The 17,280-nt window shown below is 40.6% G+C and overlaps 1 protein-coding gene across 1 annotated transcript in view; it reads right to left on the reverse strand.

Moving 5' to 3' along the window:
• The window catches only part of LOC135466711 (1-aminocyclopropane-1-carboxylate synthase-like protein 1), a 41,126-nt gene that overhangs the window by 12,735 nt on the left and 11,111 nt on the right, over positions 1-17,280 (reverse strand). Inside the window, exons 3-10 of the mRNA XM_064744362.1 lie at positions 16,552-16,611; positions 15,670-15,740; positions 15,311-15,380; positions 14,438-14,504; positions 8,437-8,534; positions 7,136-7,213; positions 746-846; positions 473-608 (exon numbers count right to left, since the gene is read on the reverse strand). Of these exons, the coding sequence (XP_064600432.1) occupies positions 473-608; positions 746-846; positions 7,136-7,213; positions 8,437-8,534; positions 14,438-14,504; positions 15,311-15,380; positions 15,670-15,740; positions 16,552-16,611 (681 nt within the window). The remainder of the gene's footprint in view (positions 1-472; positions 609-745; positions 847-7,135; positions 7,214-8,436; positions 8,535-14,437; positions 14,505-15,310; positions 15,381-15,669; positions 15,741-16,551; positions 16,612-17,280) is intronic.

The following is a 17,280-nucleotide window of genomic DNA, read 5'->3' on the forward strand; positions in this document are numbered from 1 at the left end:
ATGTTGAACGTCATTAAATTAAATTTGAGATGAAAGTACTCGCTCAACCAAAAGATACAAATAAAAACACAAAAATAAAACAAAACTCGCCCAGTTTTTACTATTTCATGGTGAAATTCACAGACAAATGTCCGTGCGCCTGAAAAACTTACTGTCTGTAGATGGACCTGTCATTACAACTTGGAGCGACTGTGTATACAGAGTATGTACCTCACAAAACTGGTTCAGGTTCATGGGGGAAGGAAACTAGCGCTCTTAGCCAGGTATTTGACAGAATAATTGACATGAAACTGCAGCCGACCCAGCCAGAGATGTTGAAGTAAACATGACGATGGCTTCTATAACAGAATTCTGCAGAATTTACTGGGGGAAAGATTACACAGAAATACACAATAAGGTCCAACCAGCTGGCAACAGGCATATATGCTGCTGTCGGCCTTTACAGTTTGCTAACTGTCTTTAGAATCCATACCTTACTAAACCCCCATATGAAGTAGACTCGGTCAGGGTCGGGCGTGTCCTTGAGGCTGAGGATGCTTCTGAATGCTGGTGACTCGCTGGTTGTCGACAGGGCGTAGATTTCATCACACAAAACGTGAAGCTCATACCTGAAAGTATCAGGTGAAAATGAAATGTAAAATTGATCTGATTAACACCATGCCAAGAAGATGATATGGGTAACCGTGATGTACTTAAGCATTAATTATGTACTTGTAAAAAAAATGATACACATTAAAACACACACCTGGCGGCAAAATCTAAAATATCCCGAAGTTGTTGCTCAGTGTAGACATCACCCAGGGGATTGTTTGGGTTGATCAGGACAATACCACGCACCCGTTTACCCTGTGGATAGACAAGGGCTTTGTTACATCAGCTGAGGACAATATCACACACCTGGCTTATACTATCCACATGTTACCTAGTAAATTTGATTTTTCTTTCCGTTTTTTTTTTCGGTGTTTGTACCTGATTGTACACATACATATACGTTATCACATGTACTAATGAAACTTTTACTGTACAGGGGAGACTAGGCCTACTCGTGTTGATGCTATACCGTAGACATTGCGCAACAGGGGTCGGCAGGTTAAATTACACTCACCCTTGATTGAAAGGAAAGCATTCGATCCTTTTTTAAAGATCATCAGTTAAATAAATGTCTGTATAAACCAATGGACCGATTTCAGTTTGATGGCTGTTTTCTTAAGCTTCAAATTTGCATTTCCATGTGAACTTTCATTGAATCTGAGCGTCAAACCTGACATTCCTTTACGTAGCTTTGCTAACACTACGGTAGAGCAATACAACGTTCTACTTGATTTACTTGGAGTAGTAACAGGGTTTTGCAGCCTGGCACAGCAAGCACTCATCTTGTGTCTCCTGCCAAAATACAGACCTGCACAAACATAAATTTCGGCGACCTTACGTTTATTCCTACGGCGACCTCACCTTTATTCCTACGGAGACCTCACCTCTATTCCTACGGCGACCTGCTCGTGTCGAAGATCATCGTCCCATGTTAATTAAGATGAAACCAACCTGTGACAGCGTAACAGCGGCCGCGTCCTGTATGTAGACAATGACTACTGACTTTCGTAGCATTTGACCACGTTTAAAACTTTGCAGAACTCAGGTGCGAGGCTGCAGAACTCTGGTACTACTCCAATAAAATCATACAGAACGTTGTATAGCTCTACCGTAGTGTTAGCAAAGGTATAGAGCAATATAGAGCTGAATACACCACTGATGGGGAGTTCAAGGTCGATAATCACAAGACACATTTCTCAAACAACCTACAACACCAGTTACCAAGAAAATATCGAACCATGAAGGGGCGCTCCTCGTCAATAATCGCAAAACCCATTTTCAAAACAACCTACAACACCAGTTACCAAGAGAATATCGAAAAATGAAGGGGCGCTCCTAGTCAATAATCGCAATAACCTGCAAAACCAGTTACCAAGAGAATATCGAACCATGAAGGGTTGTTCCATGTCAATAATCGCAAAACCCATTTCAAAACAACCTGCAACACCAGTTACCAAGAGAATATTGAACCATGAAGGGACGCTCCTAGTCAATAATCGCAAAACCCATTTTCAAAACAACCTACAACACCAGTTACCAAGAGAATATCGAAGCATGAAGGGGTGCTCCTAGTCAATAATCGCAAAACCCATTTCAAAACAACCTGCAACACGAGTTACCAAGAGAATATCGAACCATGAAGGGTTGTTCCATGTCAATAATCGCAAAACCCATTTTCAAAACAACCTACAACACCAGTTACCAAGAGAATATCGAACCATGAAGGGTTGTTCCATGTCAATAATCGCAAAACCCATTTCAAAACAACCTGCAACACCAGTTACCAAGAGAATATCGAACCATGAAGGGGCGCTCCTAGTCAATAATCGCAAAAAACATTTTCAAAACAACCTGCAACACGAGTTACCAAGAGAATATCGAACCATGAAGGGTCGCTCCTCGTCAATAATCGCAAAACCCATTTTCAAAACAACCTGCAACACCAGTTACCAAGAGAATATCGAACCATGAAGGGTTGTTCCATGTCAATAATCGCCAAACCCATTTTCAAAACAACCTACAACACCAGTTACCAAGAGAATATCGAACCATGAAGGGGCGCTCCTAGTCAATAATCGCGAAACCCATTTTCAAAACAACCTACAACACCAGTTACCAAGAGAATATCGAACAATGAAGGGGTGCTCCTAGTCAATAATCGCAAAACCCATTTCAAAACAACCTACAACACCAGTTACCAAGAGAATATCGAACAATGAAGGGGGGCTCATAGTCAATAATCGTAAAACCCATTTTCAAAACCAACCTAAAACACAAGTTACCAAGAGAATATCGAACCATGAAGGGGCGCTCCTCGTCAATAATCGCAAAACCCATTTCAAAACAACCTACAACACCAGTTACCAAGAGAATATCGAACCATGAAGGGGCGCTCCTAGTCAATAATCGCAAAACCCATTTTCAAAACCAACCTAAAACACAAGTTACCAAAGGGATATGTAAAAAAAATAATGTATAAATAGTAAGTAAAGCTGGTAACATATAAGAGAGACGCAGACATCATTTTTCATTCTTCTTACAAACATCTTGCACTAAATTTTCTCGTGTTTCACTCGATGAAGCTACTGGGACAGCGTCATCAGACCCGGACTTAAATCAGTTTTATCAAGTCGATCAGACAGGTGGACATAAGAATCCCTTCATGATTTCCTATATAAACACCCACACAAACTGTAACTAGACGACGCCGTTATGTCTGACATAACGTAGTTAAGGCGAGAACCGTTACAGAGGCTTGTTGCTTCATGATTTTATAGCAGAGCTGTAGAATGGCAGCCTTCACTCCTGACATGGCGTCTCACGTTTAGACAACTGTCCGAGAACGCTCTGCCTGAGAGTATAGCCCAGCCATAAACCTGCCATTCTAAGTACCGCTACATATGATATACTCACTATAGGCTGTAAGATACTTGTCGTTTTTGTACATTCATAAACGACTTTCTGAGCACATATCTGTGGAAATGTTTGGAGCTAAGCATTGCGCAATGTTTCATAGTCGATGTAACTGAAGTACCTCTGGATACGTGTCGTCGCTGATCAGTGGCTATATAGTGTACAAGAGCTGACCACATGACCACTTCCCTATTAACTACTGGCCATATTTTACCCTGGGTGAGATGATGTTACTCGCCTTTCGAGGCATGAGATATCCATTATTGCTGTAGGTGTGATGACGGATGGATATAGACAAGCGCTTACTTGTGTTTTAATTTGCATACAGACGGTATACAACATTTAATACTACATATATTAGGCCTAACTTTGATTTTTTAAAAACTTGTATTTTACATACTCCCGAGCTCTGCTCTTAATGCTGGCGCCAGGTTATAAGAGATATATTCTCGAATAGGGTGCACAACAACAATCAAATGAATAAATCTATTAAACATACACATTTCTTACTAAACTTAAATGGATTTCTTATTAATTAACCTTTCAGTGTATAAACCAGTTTAACTCGTGTTCAGCTCTGCAAATTCCATTTACATTGGAATCTAACAGAACCTAAAGTCAACTTGAGCGGAATTAGAACACAATCTCACATTAGTATTTATGAGCCCCTGCTCCCGGGAGACGGACGTGTTTGATCACTGAGACAGCAACCAATTACAATACATTTTTATATAGAGAGACCTTTGCTTACAAGTTAGAAGTTCAGCTTTCAACCTGTAATTTCAAACTAGAATAGGTAAACTAATTGTGCTTTGAAGTACAAGTTACATCTTGTAACTTCTAATTAAGGCTATCTATTATTAAAATTATATATGATGATGCAGAGTACAGCTTTTGAAAGCCCTTTATCATCATAAGGTTAGACATAAAGAGTATGTCACAATTTTACGTCGTGTTGCCCTATGAAGTAATAAGGCGATGTATACTATAGTACAGAGCTGTTACAATCAAGAGTGTAACGTGAAGGCTTGAAGCCTGGGTTTGGTTCATGGCACATTCGTTTTCTGTCTCTGGCATAAGCAGACGAGGAGAAAACTTAGTGATGATATTTGACAGCTCCCGTCTGTATAAACCATTGGCTCAGGAAATACAACCACAAAATTAATTTTTAGACTGCTCAGATTTCATAACTCGGACAATAAATCTGAGTGACGTGTGTGCCTAGAGTGATAACACTGTATTAGCAGACTGATCCGCATCCTGGGGAGGCGCTCTCTCCAAGCAGAGGGGTGGGCTTTGGGGTACGATTACTTCTGCCCCATAACGGATCTCCCGTCACTGGGGACGTTTGATGGATCCCTAAATATATCTGTTATTCCTCTTAAATTAGTTGGAATGCCCTCCTTGTGTTATTACACAAATCTAACAATGCTATTTAAATCTTTCCGCCCCAGTACTGTGAAATTTATAATGTTTGGAGAACGATAGCCCGTGGGGACCGCAGCCCCCTTAAAAACAACATTTCTCCTCCCTCTTGTGTATGGCTTTCAGATAAGGTCATTAATAAGAAGGAGTTATAGTGGTCTTACCCAAATACCGTCCACAAGTCCTGTTTAGATTACTCGGCCTCGCCACCTCAGCATTTTGCTTTATGAGATAGAACAACATAATGAGGTTGATTTATAGAGACTTGGGTCTTGCATTCAAACGCTTATTTTCCGATAAACTGTATGTTCCGCTTAAAGCCACGAAATATCCTCACATAGGATGATGGGAATAGTGTACTTACATGGTTAGGTGTCAACAATCATAAACTGAAATCAAGGACTAGCTTACTGTCTAGTTACGGTCATCATCACTGAGTTTTTGTGACTGGTTGTTGACATTAGTGTCAGTTCACCTTTCACAAACCATTTATTGCCGAAGTCCGTGAAAACTGCTGATTTTATCATCTCGCTGCTTCATGCACTTCTCACAGTGATTAGGATGCTGATGTATGGACAGGAAGAGAGAAGTAAATGGGTGTCCTGTGACTCTTTACAACGGGTGTCCTGTGACTCTGTACAATGGGTGTCCTGTGACTCTGTACAATTGGTGTCCTGTGACTCTGTACAATGAGTATGACATTAACCTTTCGTGTACAGGACTATTCTACAAAGACATGTCTTGTAGGCAGTTCCCTGGAAAGTTAATGGCTTGAACCACACGAGGCGCTGAGATACTGTTCAGCTGTATGGCTTGGGGTAAAAGACTATTGGCCTCTAGCGAGATAAACGCAGTCCGGTGTATAGGGGATTATTAGCAGGTCCCGTTTAAACATTTGATTATTTGATTGGTGCTTTACGCCGTACTCAAGAATATTCCACAGCATATCAGGCGCCGGGGTCAATGCGCCGTGCTAGCGTGCTGACCTCGGAGGCCACGGAGGCCTCAGCAGGCCTCATCACTCATCACTCAGTATATATATATCAGACAATCAGTATAGACGGTAATGTCTCAAATGGCGGATAAAACTTCCGATAAAGACCCAATGGTTGATCCCGAACTTACGGAGCCGTAAAAGAGATATAGCGCTTTTCTTTTTTTTTAACTGTGTGTTGTTTATTTTTTCCATTTTTTCCACCTTCAGAGATTTTCTTTTTTTTTAAGTTTGACCACCGCCCCCCCCCCCCCACCCCCATCCGTTGAAAAAAAGAAAAACTCTCACAATAAGAGATCGATGAGAGTTTTTCTTTATTTATTTATTTGGGGGGGGGGGAGCAGACGAACAAAAGAATACCTCCCACAAAAGGATTTCGTGCCCCGACATAATAAGCCAATCGGATTACGTTTTGCTTCGCACTTTTGTTGAAAGACTCATGGATGTGACACTGTCAGTAGATGATTATCTCTGGTCCCGAGACAACTAAGTCGGACCACCAGTTAATCAGACAATGACAGTGTCACATACATAAGTGTTTCAATAAAAGCACGAAGCAAAACGTAATCCGATTAGCTTATTATGTCGGGTCCGATCTCTTTTTGTAAGGGTCTTTCTATTTTTTTCTTTTTTTCACTTAAAAACAAGAAAAACGCCTGCCCGATTTCTTTCCGTGGGAGTCTTTCTTTTTTCATCTGCTCCAAAAAAAAAATAAATAAAAAAAAATCCCACACGATCTATAAAACGCACAGTTGAAAAAAAAAGAAAACCGCCATGTCCCTTTTACGGCTCCATAGGAACTACTGACAATATAAAGGTTACAATATGAAACCAGAAACCTTCTTCTTGAAGACATTCAACTCGCCTAAGCACGGTCTCGGTATATTTTAAAACTCAAACTATTTCCAGCAGCTACTTCAATTGATGGAGTTTTTAGCCGCCGCTAATGCTTTCTGTCTCACCACGGGGTTTTTATTTACATTGCATACCCTAAGTAGACACCAAAATGACTCTCTTATCTTAGTTTATATATGATCACATCTTAAAAGCAATGGTTTTTCAATATGTCATAAATTATAGGCGTTACTCTTTTTCACGGAGGCGTCGCGTGTGCCTCTCACAGGAAATTGCGCATTAATATTAGCTGGCGATCTAGACAAGTAAAGTGGCCGTTGTGGCAGAGAGTTTATACGAGCTACTCAGAATACAGACCTCTTTTGTGGCCCGATCATAGGCGGCCTTCAGCTTGCCGGCTGTGAGATGGAATGGCGCCGTGTCTCCGGGCTGCAGCTGCAACATGAGATAAAGAGTTCATCTAGACACACAGGCAAGCCGATCAGCTGCACACTTATCTGTAGATCTCGTGAATATAATAGGATTTAATTTTTGTGTCAACCGGCATCAAGCTTTGGCCTCTTCTTTCATTGGACCGTTGTGCCATACGTGAAATATTCTTAAACCACCGTAAAACACCATCCAACTTGACACATGCAGGACATCAACATTATTTACTTCACGCGTGACCTTCCCAGTTATTGAACATCTGTGGCACACACAGAACATCACCATTACTAAGTTCACGGGTGACCTTCCCAGTAATTGAACATCTGTGGCACACACAGGGCATCAACATCACTTAGTTCTCGCGTGACCTTCCCAGTAATTGAACATCTGTGGCACACACAGAACATCACCATTACTAAGTTCACGGGTGACCTTCCCAGTAATTGAACATCTGTGGCACACACAGGGCATCAACATCACTTAGTTCTCGCGTGACCTTCCCAGTAATTGAACATCTGTGGCACACACAGAACATCACCATTACTAAGTTCACGGGTGACCTTCCCAGTAATTGAACATCTGTGGCACACACAGAACATCACCATTACTAAGTTCACGGGTGACCTTCCCAGTAATTGAACATCTGTGGCACACACAGAACATCACCATTACTAAGTTCACGGGTGACCTTCCCAGTAATTGAACATCTGTGGCACACACAGAACATCACCATTACTAAGTTCACGGGTGACCTTCCCAGTAATTGAGCATCTGTGGCACACACAGGGCATCAACATCAATTAGTTCTCGCGCGACCTTCCCAGTAATTGAACATCTGTGGCACACACAGAACATCACCATTACTAAGTTCACGGGTGACCTTCCCAGTAATTGAACATCTGTGGCACACACAGAACATCACCATTACTAAGTTCACGGGTGACCTTCCCAGTAATTGAACATCTGTGGCACACACAGAACATCACCATTACTAAGTTCACGGGTGACCTTCCCAGTAATTGAACATCTGTGGCACACACAGAACATCACCATTACTAAGTTCACGGGTGACCTTCCCAGTAATTGAGCATCTGTGGCACACACAAGGCATCAACATCACTTAGTTCTCGCGCGACCTGCCCAGTAATTGAACATCTGGTGCAGGACATCGACATTAATATAGACTGATAGAATGTTGTTAGAGGGTTGAAGGTGACGAGTAGTCTCACCTGGCTGGTCAGTGGCACCTTGTAGATCTGGACCCCACCCCTTTCCCCCAGGTTGTTACTGATGCGAGGGTAATACGGAACTGGGCTGAGGAAGTAATCTGAAACCAAAACAAGATATTAGATAACGAGGGTAATAATATATGCCACATTCCAAACAATTACTGAATTTGCCAACAAGCTTCATGCGCATCTATTTTTTTTAACAATGAGCCATAGAGATGCATATGCTATTTCTAGTGTTAAACTCCCAAGACCAGTTACCATGGTAAAAATTTTATTATGACATTTTTTTGGTATTAGAATACTCACCTAATGTGCAATACCAGTATAAAACGAAAGCTTATTAAAATACAATCAGCTATCAGAAGTTTTTGAAACATTTGGCAGGTTCATATTAAGTAAGCGGTTTTATTCGCCTGTTTAGTGGACACAAATATCAGTTCGTCAAAAAGAAGAATGACGGGATCTGATATAATACTGAGGCTTGGAGTTTAGAAACAATTAGCAGGGTGAATGATGAACTGAACAAAACTAGTGATGCTATTCTGACTGCACAAAATAAAGTCTGACTGATGTAACACCGATCAAAACCAATTCTGACTAATGTAACAGGAAAAACCAATTCCGACTAATGTAACACTCGACAAAACCAATTCTGACTAATGTAACACTGAACAAAACCAATTCTGACTAATGTAACACTGAACAAAAACAGTTCTGACTAATGTAATAGAAAAAAACAATTCTGACTAATGTAACACTCGACAAAACTAATAATGACTAATGTAACAGGAAAATACCAGTTTTGACTAATGTAACACTGAACAAAACCAGTTCTGACTAATGTTACAGGAAAAAAAACAGTTCTGACTAATGTAACAGAAAAAAACAATACTGACTAATGTAACACTGAACAAAACCAGTGTTACTATAATGTTAATAAAAGTTCCCTCAGTGTCCCCCATTACTTTATCACTGGAAATCCCGTGCCTTCTCCAGCTGGAATGTCACTCCAGTGTGACAAGTATGTGTGGGTCTTTACAGCTTTTCCAGTCCGATTTCGCCAAATTTTTTCCGCTTTAAAGAAAGAGAGCGGCCAGAACGGATGTACAACCTTCGTCCAACAGTACGTATCATGTTGATGTCAGGCCTTAATCCATCCTAGATGCTTCAGTCTAAATCGTCAGTGTGTAGGTCAGGAGCATAAGTGTTACTCAAGTCCGCAATCACTCATCCCTTGACAAGGTTTGGAACTTTCGTAACCCAGATAACATCTGTCTGATTCAACGCACTGATAATTTCCAGAGTAAGAAGCTATTTAATACTGTTCTCTGGCTAAGTGAGGACGCTTTAGGTTGACGTTTGAGTGACTCTTTCTTTCCAAATTTCGGAGGTATTTCCGGAATTATTTCAGGTCAATGGTTTTCTTTAAAAGCTTCTCTACCAGATTCTGGTCAAGAAAATGCTAGACGTCTTTAATTATCATGTCAGTTCTGTTTGAGTCAAACTGAAAAACAGCACTCCCAGAACTATTTGTTTTAACTTTCCCCAACGGTGGCTTAAGTTGGGCGGAATATGTTTCATACCAAAACAAACACTGCATCAGTAGATGGTTTTCGCCCAGCGATTGACATAATTTGGGGTAGTTGGTGACAGGAAAGACAATGAAAAGATATACTGTCATCAACTGTAGATTTTATTTATTTATTTATTTATTTATTTATTTATTTATTTATTTATTTATTTATTTATTTATTTATTTATTTATTTATTTATTTATTTTACTTGATTGGTGTTTTACGCCGTACTCAAGAATATTTCACTTATACGACTTCGGCCAACATTATGGTGGGTGGAAACAGGGCACAGCCCGGGGGGAAACCCACGACCATCCGCAGGTTGCTGTAGATTTTAACATTTATTTTAAAATACATTAAGCGACTACATAGTGGCCAGGCGAAAAGGCACATAAAGTTGTGTATCACGGGCAATGGTAACATTTGGTAACTCACACGCTATTATTGTTTGCTTTAACTAAACCCATCATTGATTACAGTTCTGGTGCTGTGGCGGTATTAGTGAATTCCAGTAATTGTACACTGGAAGGTCAGCTTCAGACATACAAGTGTAGGGTCGATCTAATCAGACCTGGATTAGAGTTGCCCTGTATCACAAGACGATACCGTTCTAAAAATGGTGGTGAAATGACAGAGATAATATAGAAAGCGTGGTTCAAAAGAACGTAAACAATGAGAAAGTCGATGCCATTCGAAGCGCCAGACAAAACTATTTTCATTTAGTGTGCAAATCTTTTCCATGCTATAAAAACATTTAAAATAAGAAGAAATATGTTGACCCTTTTTTCTGATTACACCTAAATGATGGGAGGTCACATTATTTTCATTGGGAGGTCAATGGAACATTTTCAAAGTAGTTAATTTTTGTGAAATTATCTTTGACGAATTCCCTTAACATCATCATAAAGAGTTTTCATGGATTTTTATTATTTTTTATTTCTTTATTGCATTCATAAAAGCAATGTGAAAATCCGTTCGATAATATGTTCTCAAAACCTTACCTCAGATAGTAATTATTTTTTTGTCATTTCTGTTTTAGAAGAAATGTAAAAAAAAAAATAATTTATAGTACTTCTGGGCGCAGTTCTCTATTGCCTTTCATCTGAGGCATGTGTTGATTTTTTACTTTGTGTACACTTTAAATGCAAAGTACTAATAATAGAACATTTGCATATTATGTACTGAACTGAGAAATGTAACGTGAAAGCAACCGGGTCTACCTTTTTCTGCATGGCTGTCAGCACCTATCCACTCAACCCCATTAACTTATGACCTTGCTCATAGCTTGAAATCTATATGTGACAATCAGCATTTGTCTGTAATTACAGTGTAAGGTTGTCCAGGCATAAATTCAGGCTCTGGAGATACGACACGTTCCCGCTCCATAGGCGGTAGTGTAAAACTTTACTACACACACTTTGAGTTACTTTAGCTATAAAAAACTATAAAAAAAAATTATCAGAGAGGTGCTGAAATTCACCAAAGTGATACGAATTACACCAGATTATTGACTCTCGTTAGCCTCGTATCAATGACATAAGCCAGCGGCTGACCCAGCAATGCAAGAGGAGTACCTCTATTGAGATAACACGAGACTAAATTAGCTGTCAGTCACGTAAGTAACGTGATAAAGCGTGATCTGCCACGGTCCGCCCTAATTCGCTACTCCCCGTATCTCTGTCTTAGAATTTGTGTACACCATCAAAATTCTTTTCGAACAAAAATTTAACAAATTCGAAATCAGACAGATGTGAAGGTATCAAATGAAATACTTGTGTGTAACAAATTATTCCTGTTATGGATAGGCAAACTGTTGTTGATGTTGGATATTCAGTCAAAGACACTAAATACTCTCTAAAGATACATGTGTACAAAAATAAACAAGGTGTGTAGCACAGGCAAACATTAATAATAACAAAGCAAATGGAATATCTCATAAATATGAAAATTTATGTTTACTTAATCGTCATGTGCCTACACTTTTAATGTGTACCTAACGGTGTACTTGTGATACACATCTTGTTTACATCGTTTATGTATAAAACGTACCGTAGCCATTTCATTTCTTCTTTTTTTAGCACCGGTGTTCCCTTTGCTATACTTACAAGGCACGTTTACCATCTGATGTTTACTTTATAACAGTACAGTGTGGGCATGTATTTGTTGTCCTGTCATGGGTTGGCCACCATTACCATGTTAATGGTTTAATTCGCTGTGTCAAGGGCTTTTACATCATCGATAGAATGAAGAGGCACATCGAGATACGACTGAATTCTGGGTATTCATAAGTCAAAAACGAAGAACACAGTATTCAAAAAAAAAAACCCTGACAAAACAGTTAATTCTGATTTCAAAACTGCCATGTAACTAATTTTAGGATAGTCATACGTCATCTGGCCCAACGTCAGCGCCTCCATGTTGAATGTCAATGCCCAGTGGCCTGACGCATGCAGTCAGCTGTTTATTAAAGCTGTCCACGCACATAACATTGGAACTAATTTCACGTGATGTAAATTAGATCTTAACTCCGTTGGACGAAAGTTAGCAACCCAGCACATTGGGCTAGTGAGACAGTTGTTTGAATAGCGTATACAGCACCGATAATATAGAAGTTAAAACCCCATATATTTGTGTTTCGTTATTCAAATAACGTCATTCTTAGAACGAATATCGTGTTGTAGCGGCAGGTTAGACATTCGGATTTGAAGAACTAACTTGTATAACGAATATCGACCCTAGTGCTAACGTCTGTCCGCTTTAGCTCTGGGGTTTTTGACGGTGAGAGAGACAGTAGGTGGATTGTATTTGTCGGATATAGGACAAGTTCACATCGCCTTCCTGGAAATGAACACAGCTCTTCATTCCGCTGCACGTGCTGTCCATGCCACTGCTGGCATCCCAACACTAACAGCTTCCGTCTGTTCCTCAAACACTGGATCTAGACCTTACTATCTAAGTCTATATCTAAACGAAAATAAAGTCTTATTCCAAACTCTAGCGTAATCTAACAGTAACAGAAGTGCTAGTTGGCTTATCTCTTATCAGCACGGTGATACTATGTCGATCCTTTCACACCGATTCCAGCACCCGTCACTTCCAGAAGCTCATTAGCGATCATAGACTACAACCAACAACATATTCCGTTTCCGGTGGAGTTTCAAAACAGTGGGTTTATGAAGCCATCAGTGGTGACTAGATGTTCACGGAGCACTAAAAAAACTTTAATTTACCCAGCGAGATAACCTGAAAGGATATCTGCCGAACTTGATACATTATGTAACTGTTCGGAGAGTCACTTCTTCTGCTCTTTGTTCATCTAAATCACCGGGTTTTTTTTAATACATAATAAAGCATGTACGGTTCTGGCTCAATCAACTACAGTGTTCGTCAGCAGCGCGTTGGTCCATGTGTTCTATCGTGCACACGAGTGGTCTGTAGTTTTGAAAGATAACCTATTTGCTTAGGGTTACATGAGCGCATTGATTTTCCTGATTATAAGAAGTAAATTTGTCAACTTCAACCCAGCCCCCAAAATATTTATTCCTTTGACTTTTGCGTGGTACCCAACCATACCATCACTTGCAGCTTGGAGTTTTCTCTTCAACATATCAAAAAATCAGCCTAGCATGACCACCCTTTTTTTTTAGCTGTTGCTGCAAGTGAAGTCATAGCATTTTGTCACCCTGTTAACCCCCAGGGGGTGGATAGTAACACTGGTCCATTCGTTTTCTGTTCCGTTAAAAACAAACAAAATTCTGACAGATTTTAACTTGGTGCAAAATAAGTGCATTAAATATTTTGTATCAACAACCTAAAATATCTGTTTGGTGGTATTATCCAATCAGTGCCTCAGAAGTTCGCAGACAATTCTAGCACTCAATTCTACCAAGATGGACTAAATTCTACCAATTGGACTAAATTCTACCCAAAATCTCATGCACCGAGTTCGAGTGGTGCTATAATCATTTAGAGCCTCTTACCGTCCCGATCACCTAGAGCGAAGCCCAGCATGTCCAGGATCCCCCCACAACCACAGGCCGTTACAGCCTCTTACCGTTCCGATCACCTAGAGCGAAGCCCAGCATGTCCAGGATCCCCCCACAACCACAGGCCGTTACAGCCTCTTACCGTTCCGATCACCTAGAGCGAAGCCCAGCATGTCCAGGATCCCCCCACAACCACAGGCCGTTACAGCCTCTTACCGTAACGATCACCTAGAGCGAAGCCCAGCATGTCCAGGATCCCCCCACAACCACAGGCCGTTACAGCCTCTTACCGTCCCGATCACCTAGAGCGAAGCCCAGCATGTCCAGGATCCCCCCACAACCACAGGCCGTTACAGCCTCTTACCGTAACGATCACCTAGAGCGAAGCCCAGCATGTCCAGGATCCCCCCACAACCACAGGCCGTTACAGCCTCTTACCGTCCCGATCACCTAGAGCGAAGCCCAGCATGTCCAGGATCCCCCCACAACCACAGGCCGTGATAATCTGAAGACCACAGCAACATGTGTTTTAGTTACTTCTTCGTGGATGCACACTACACAATGTGTTATTACTTTTCACGACCCGACCTGTGGGAAGACATGAGACTGCCTAAACGCACCTGCACATCGCTTGTTCTGGGCAAACTCCCACAAGCAGGAAAACCCTTAGACGATGATATCGTGAGTAGAAACGGACGAATAGTCAATTTTGTTTTATTGTAATATCTAACCACTGTAATGAGAGTTCTAAACTATACTTTAAAATCTTTAGTAAAGTTACGTAGACCTGCCTGTACAAAATCATTTCTTTCTTGAAATGTATTTATTAAAAATGTGCTGACATTAACAGAGTTTACATCTATCCGTCTTTGTAGTAGGCGTAAAAACGCACTGCTTAAGCAGACTGTCGCCATTTTTTGTTTCAAGTAATTGAAAAGGCCTTCTTCTCTGTTAGAGATTATTCATGCTGATAGATAAAGCGAGAGGTCAGTAGCCTACTCTAATCAGTCTGAGAGACCTTGTTATCAACAAAACTAGACGAAATACCATCAGCTAAGCACACTCGGGTGTTTAACGTGGGAAACACCGGTAATTGACGGAAATGGCCGAAGTAATGAGCTCTCGGATTTCCAGTGTGATAAGGCATTTTGTTCATAGTCTACTGAAGAACTTTCCAACGTTACGACAATTGTTATTATCCAGAATCGATGACGTTACGTGACAAAGGCCGCCACTGAGATGTCTTATCGTTATCACTTGAAACTATTTTTTTGAGTAAAAATACTCAAAATAAATAAGTAAATTACTTACGTTCTCTGCATGAATTGGTTTGCTTGGGTGAAATTTTTCTTCAATGAATGTCTTCAGGGCGGCTCTGAAGCTGTGGACATGAAGTTTAAAAGCAAGCGGTATTTATATTCTGTGAGTTAGGAAGCGCCCTCAGTTGGAATCAGTAATCTTTCGAAAACAGAACAAAACCTGTCAGAGAAGAGACATACTTTAAAAAAAGACAAGAAAACAAAAAAAGAAACGAACAGTGTAAGGTATTTATTGAAGTAGTCAATTAATAACTGTATCGCTTGTTTAAGAGAGGAAATATAATCTGCCGATGCTATAAATAAAGTTAATTGTAAATATTGTAAAATTTATACCAGAAAATATTGTCTTACCTGATATCTCCATAGTGAGTAAAATAATAGTTCATAAATCCTTCCGTTTGGTTGATCTCTGGTCGGGAGAGCTGAAAACAAAAAACCACATAGTGCGTTAGTGAGGAATTCACACAGCTGACGACCCACGTCACGACGTGTTAGTGAGGAATTCCCACAGGTGACGGCTCACATCACGGTGTGTTAGTGATGAAAACATACAGCTGACGGATCACATCACGATGTGTTAGTGATGAATGTACACAGCCGACGGCTCACATCACGGCGTGTTAGTGATGTATACACACTGCTGACGGCTAACTTTACAGCGTGTTGGTGATGAATTCACACCGCTGACGACTAACATCACGGCATGTTAGTGATGAATGCACACATCACAGCGTGTTAGTGATGTATGCACAAAGCTGACGGCTCACATCACAGCGTGATAGTGAGGAATTCACACGTCTGAGGCTCACGTCACTGCGTGTTAGTGAGGGATTCACACAGCTAACGACTCACATCATGGCGTGTTAGTGATGAATGCACACAGCTGCCGGCTCACATCACGACGTGTTACTGATGAATGCAAACAGCTGACGGCTCACATCACAGCGTTTAGTGATGAATGCACACAGCTGACGGCTCACATCACGACGTATTAGTGAGGAATGCACACAGCTGAGGGTTCACATCACAGCGTGTTAGTGATGAATGTACCCAGCTGACGGCTCACATTACGGCGCGTTAGTGATGAATGCACACAGCTGACGGCTCATATGTAGCCGCAATATTGCCGACATGGTATTAGATCATAATCGTTCACTGATTGCTTAATTCGTCATGAGAATGTCACGGCTTTTGGCTGTACACCGGGCGGCCATTGTTTGATAATTTATTTACCTTTTCTACAAGCAAGTCTTCACACAATTTGTTCTCTGCTGTTCCTAGGTTTACCACTCCCTGTAAAGAAACAGGAATAAATACAGTTTAATAACTCAGTCATCAGCTGTTTATATTGTTCAGGCAGATTTACAGAACTCCGAAGCAAAGTATTGCGGTTAGTGAAAATACTGGTTATTGAATACATGACTGAAAGGTATAGATTTTAGAACTGCAGGTGAGTAGGATTACGTATTTATGGCCACGCCTAAGCTGTTAGCTGATGAGCTGCGTTTGTTATCAGCGCTCATCGCTGACACGTTATAGTTATAACTCCATATTAAGATAAGAGCTCGTATTCAGGTACGTAGGTATTGTCGATCATCTTAATTCATGCGGGACTGCATTAATGGTTGGCATACGTATCTAGATACGTGATATATTAAAGTCCGTATCATTCTCAGGTGCCTGTAAGTGCAGGCGTAATGCCCACCACGTGCAGATATGAATAAGTTTATTGGCTAGCTCACATATTCAGAAGTAATGTTTGAATAGGCTTATTGGTTAGCTCACATATTCAGATATACGTGTCCGTGAATATTGTAGACCACGTCCAGAGGTCATATTTGAATAGGCTTATTGGTTAGTTCACATATTCAGATGTACATGTCCGTGAATATTGTAGACCAAGTCCAGAGGTTATGTTTGAATGGGCTTATTGGTTAGTTCACATATTCAGATGTACCTGTC

The sequence above is a fragment of the Liolophura sinensis genome, chromosome 6, assembly GCF_032854445.1.
Source record: "Liolophura sinensis isolate JHLJ2023 chromosome 6, CUHK_Ljap_v2, whole genome shotgun sequence".
In the NCBI taxonomy this organism is placed as follows: Eukaryota; Metazoa; Mollusca; class Polyplacophora; order Chitonida; family Chitonidae; genus Liolophura; species Liolophura sinensis.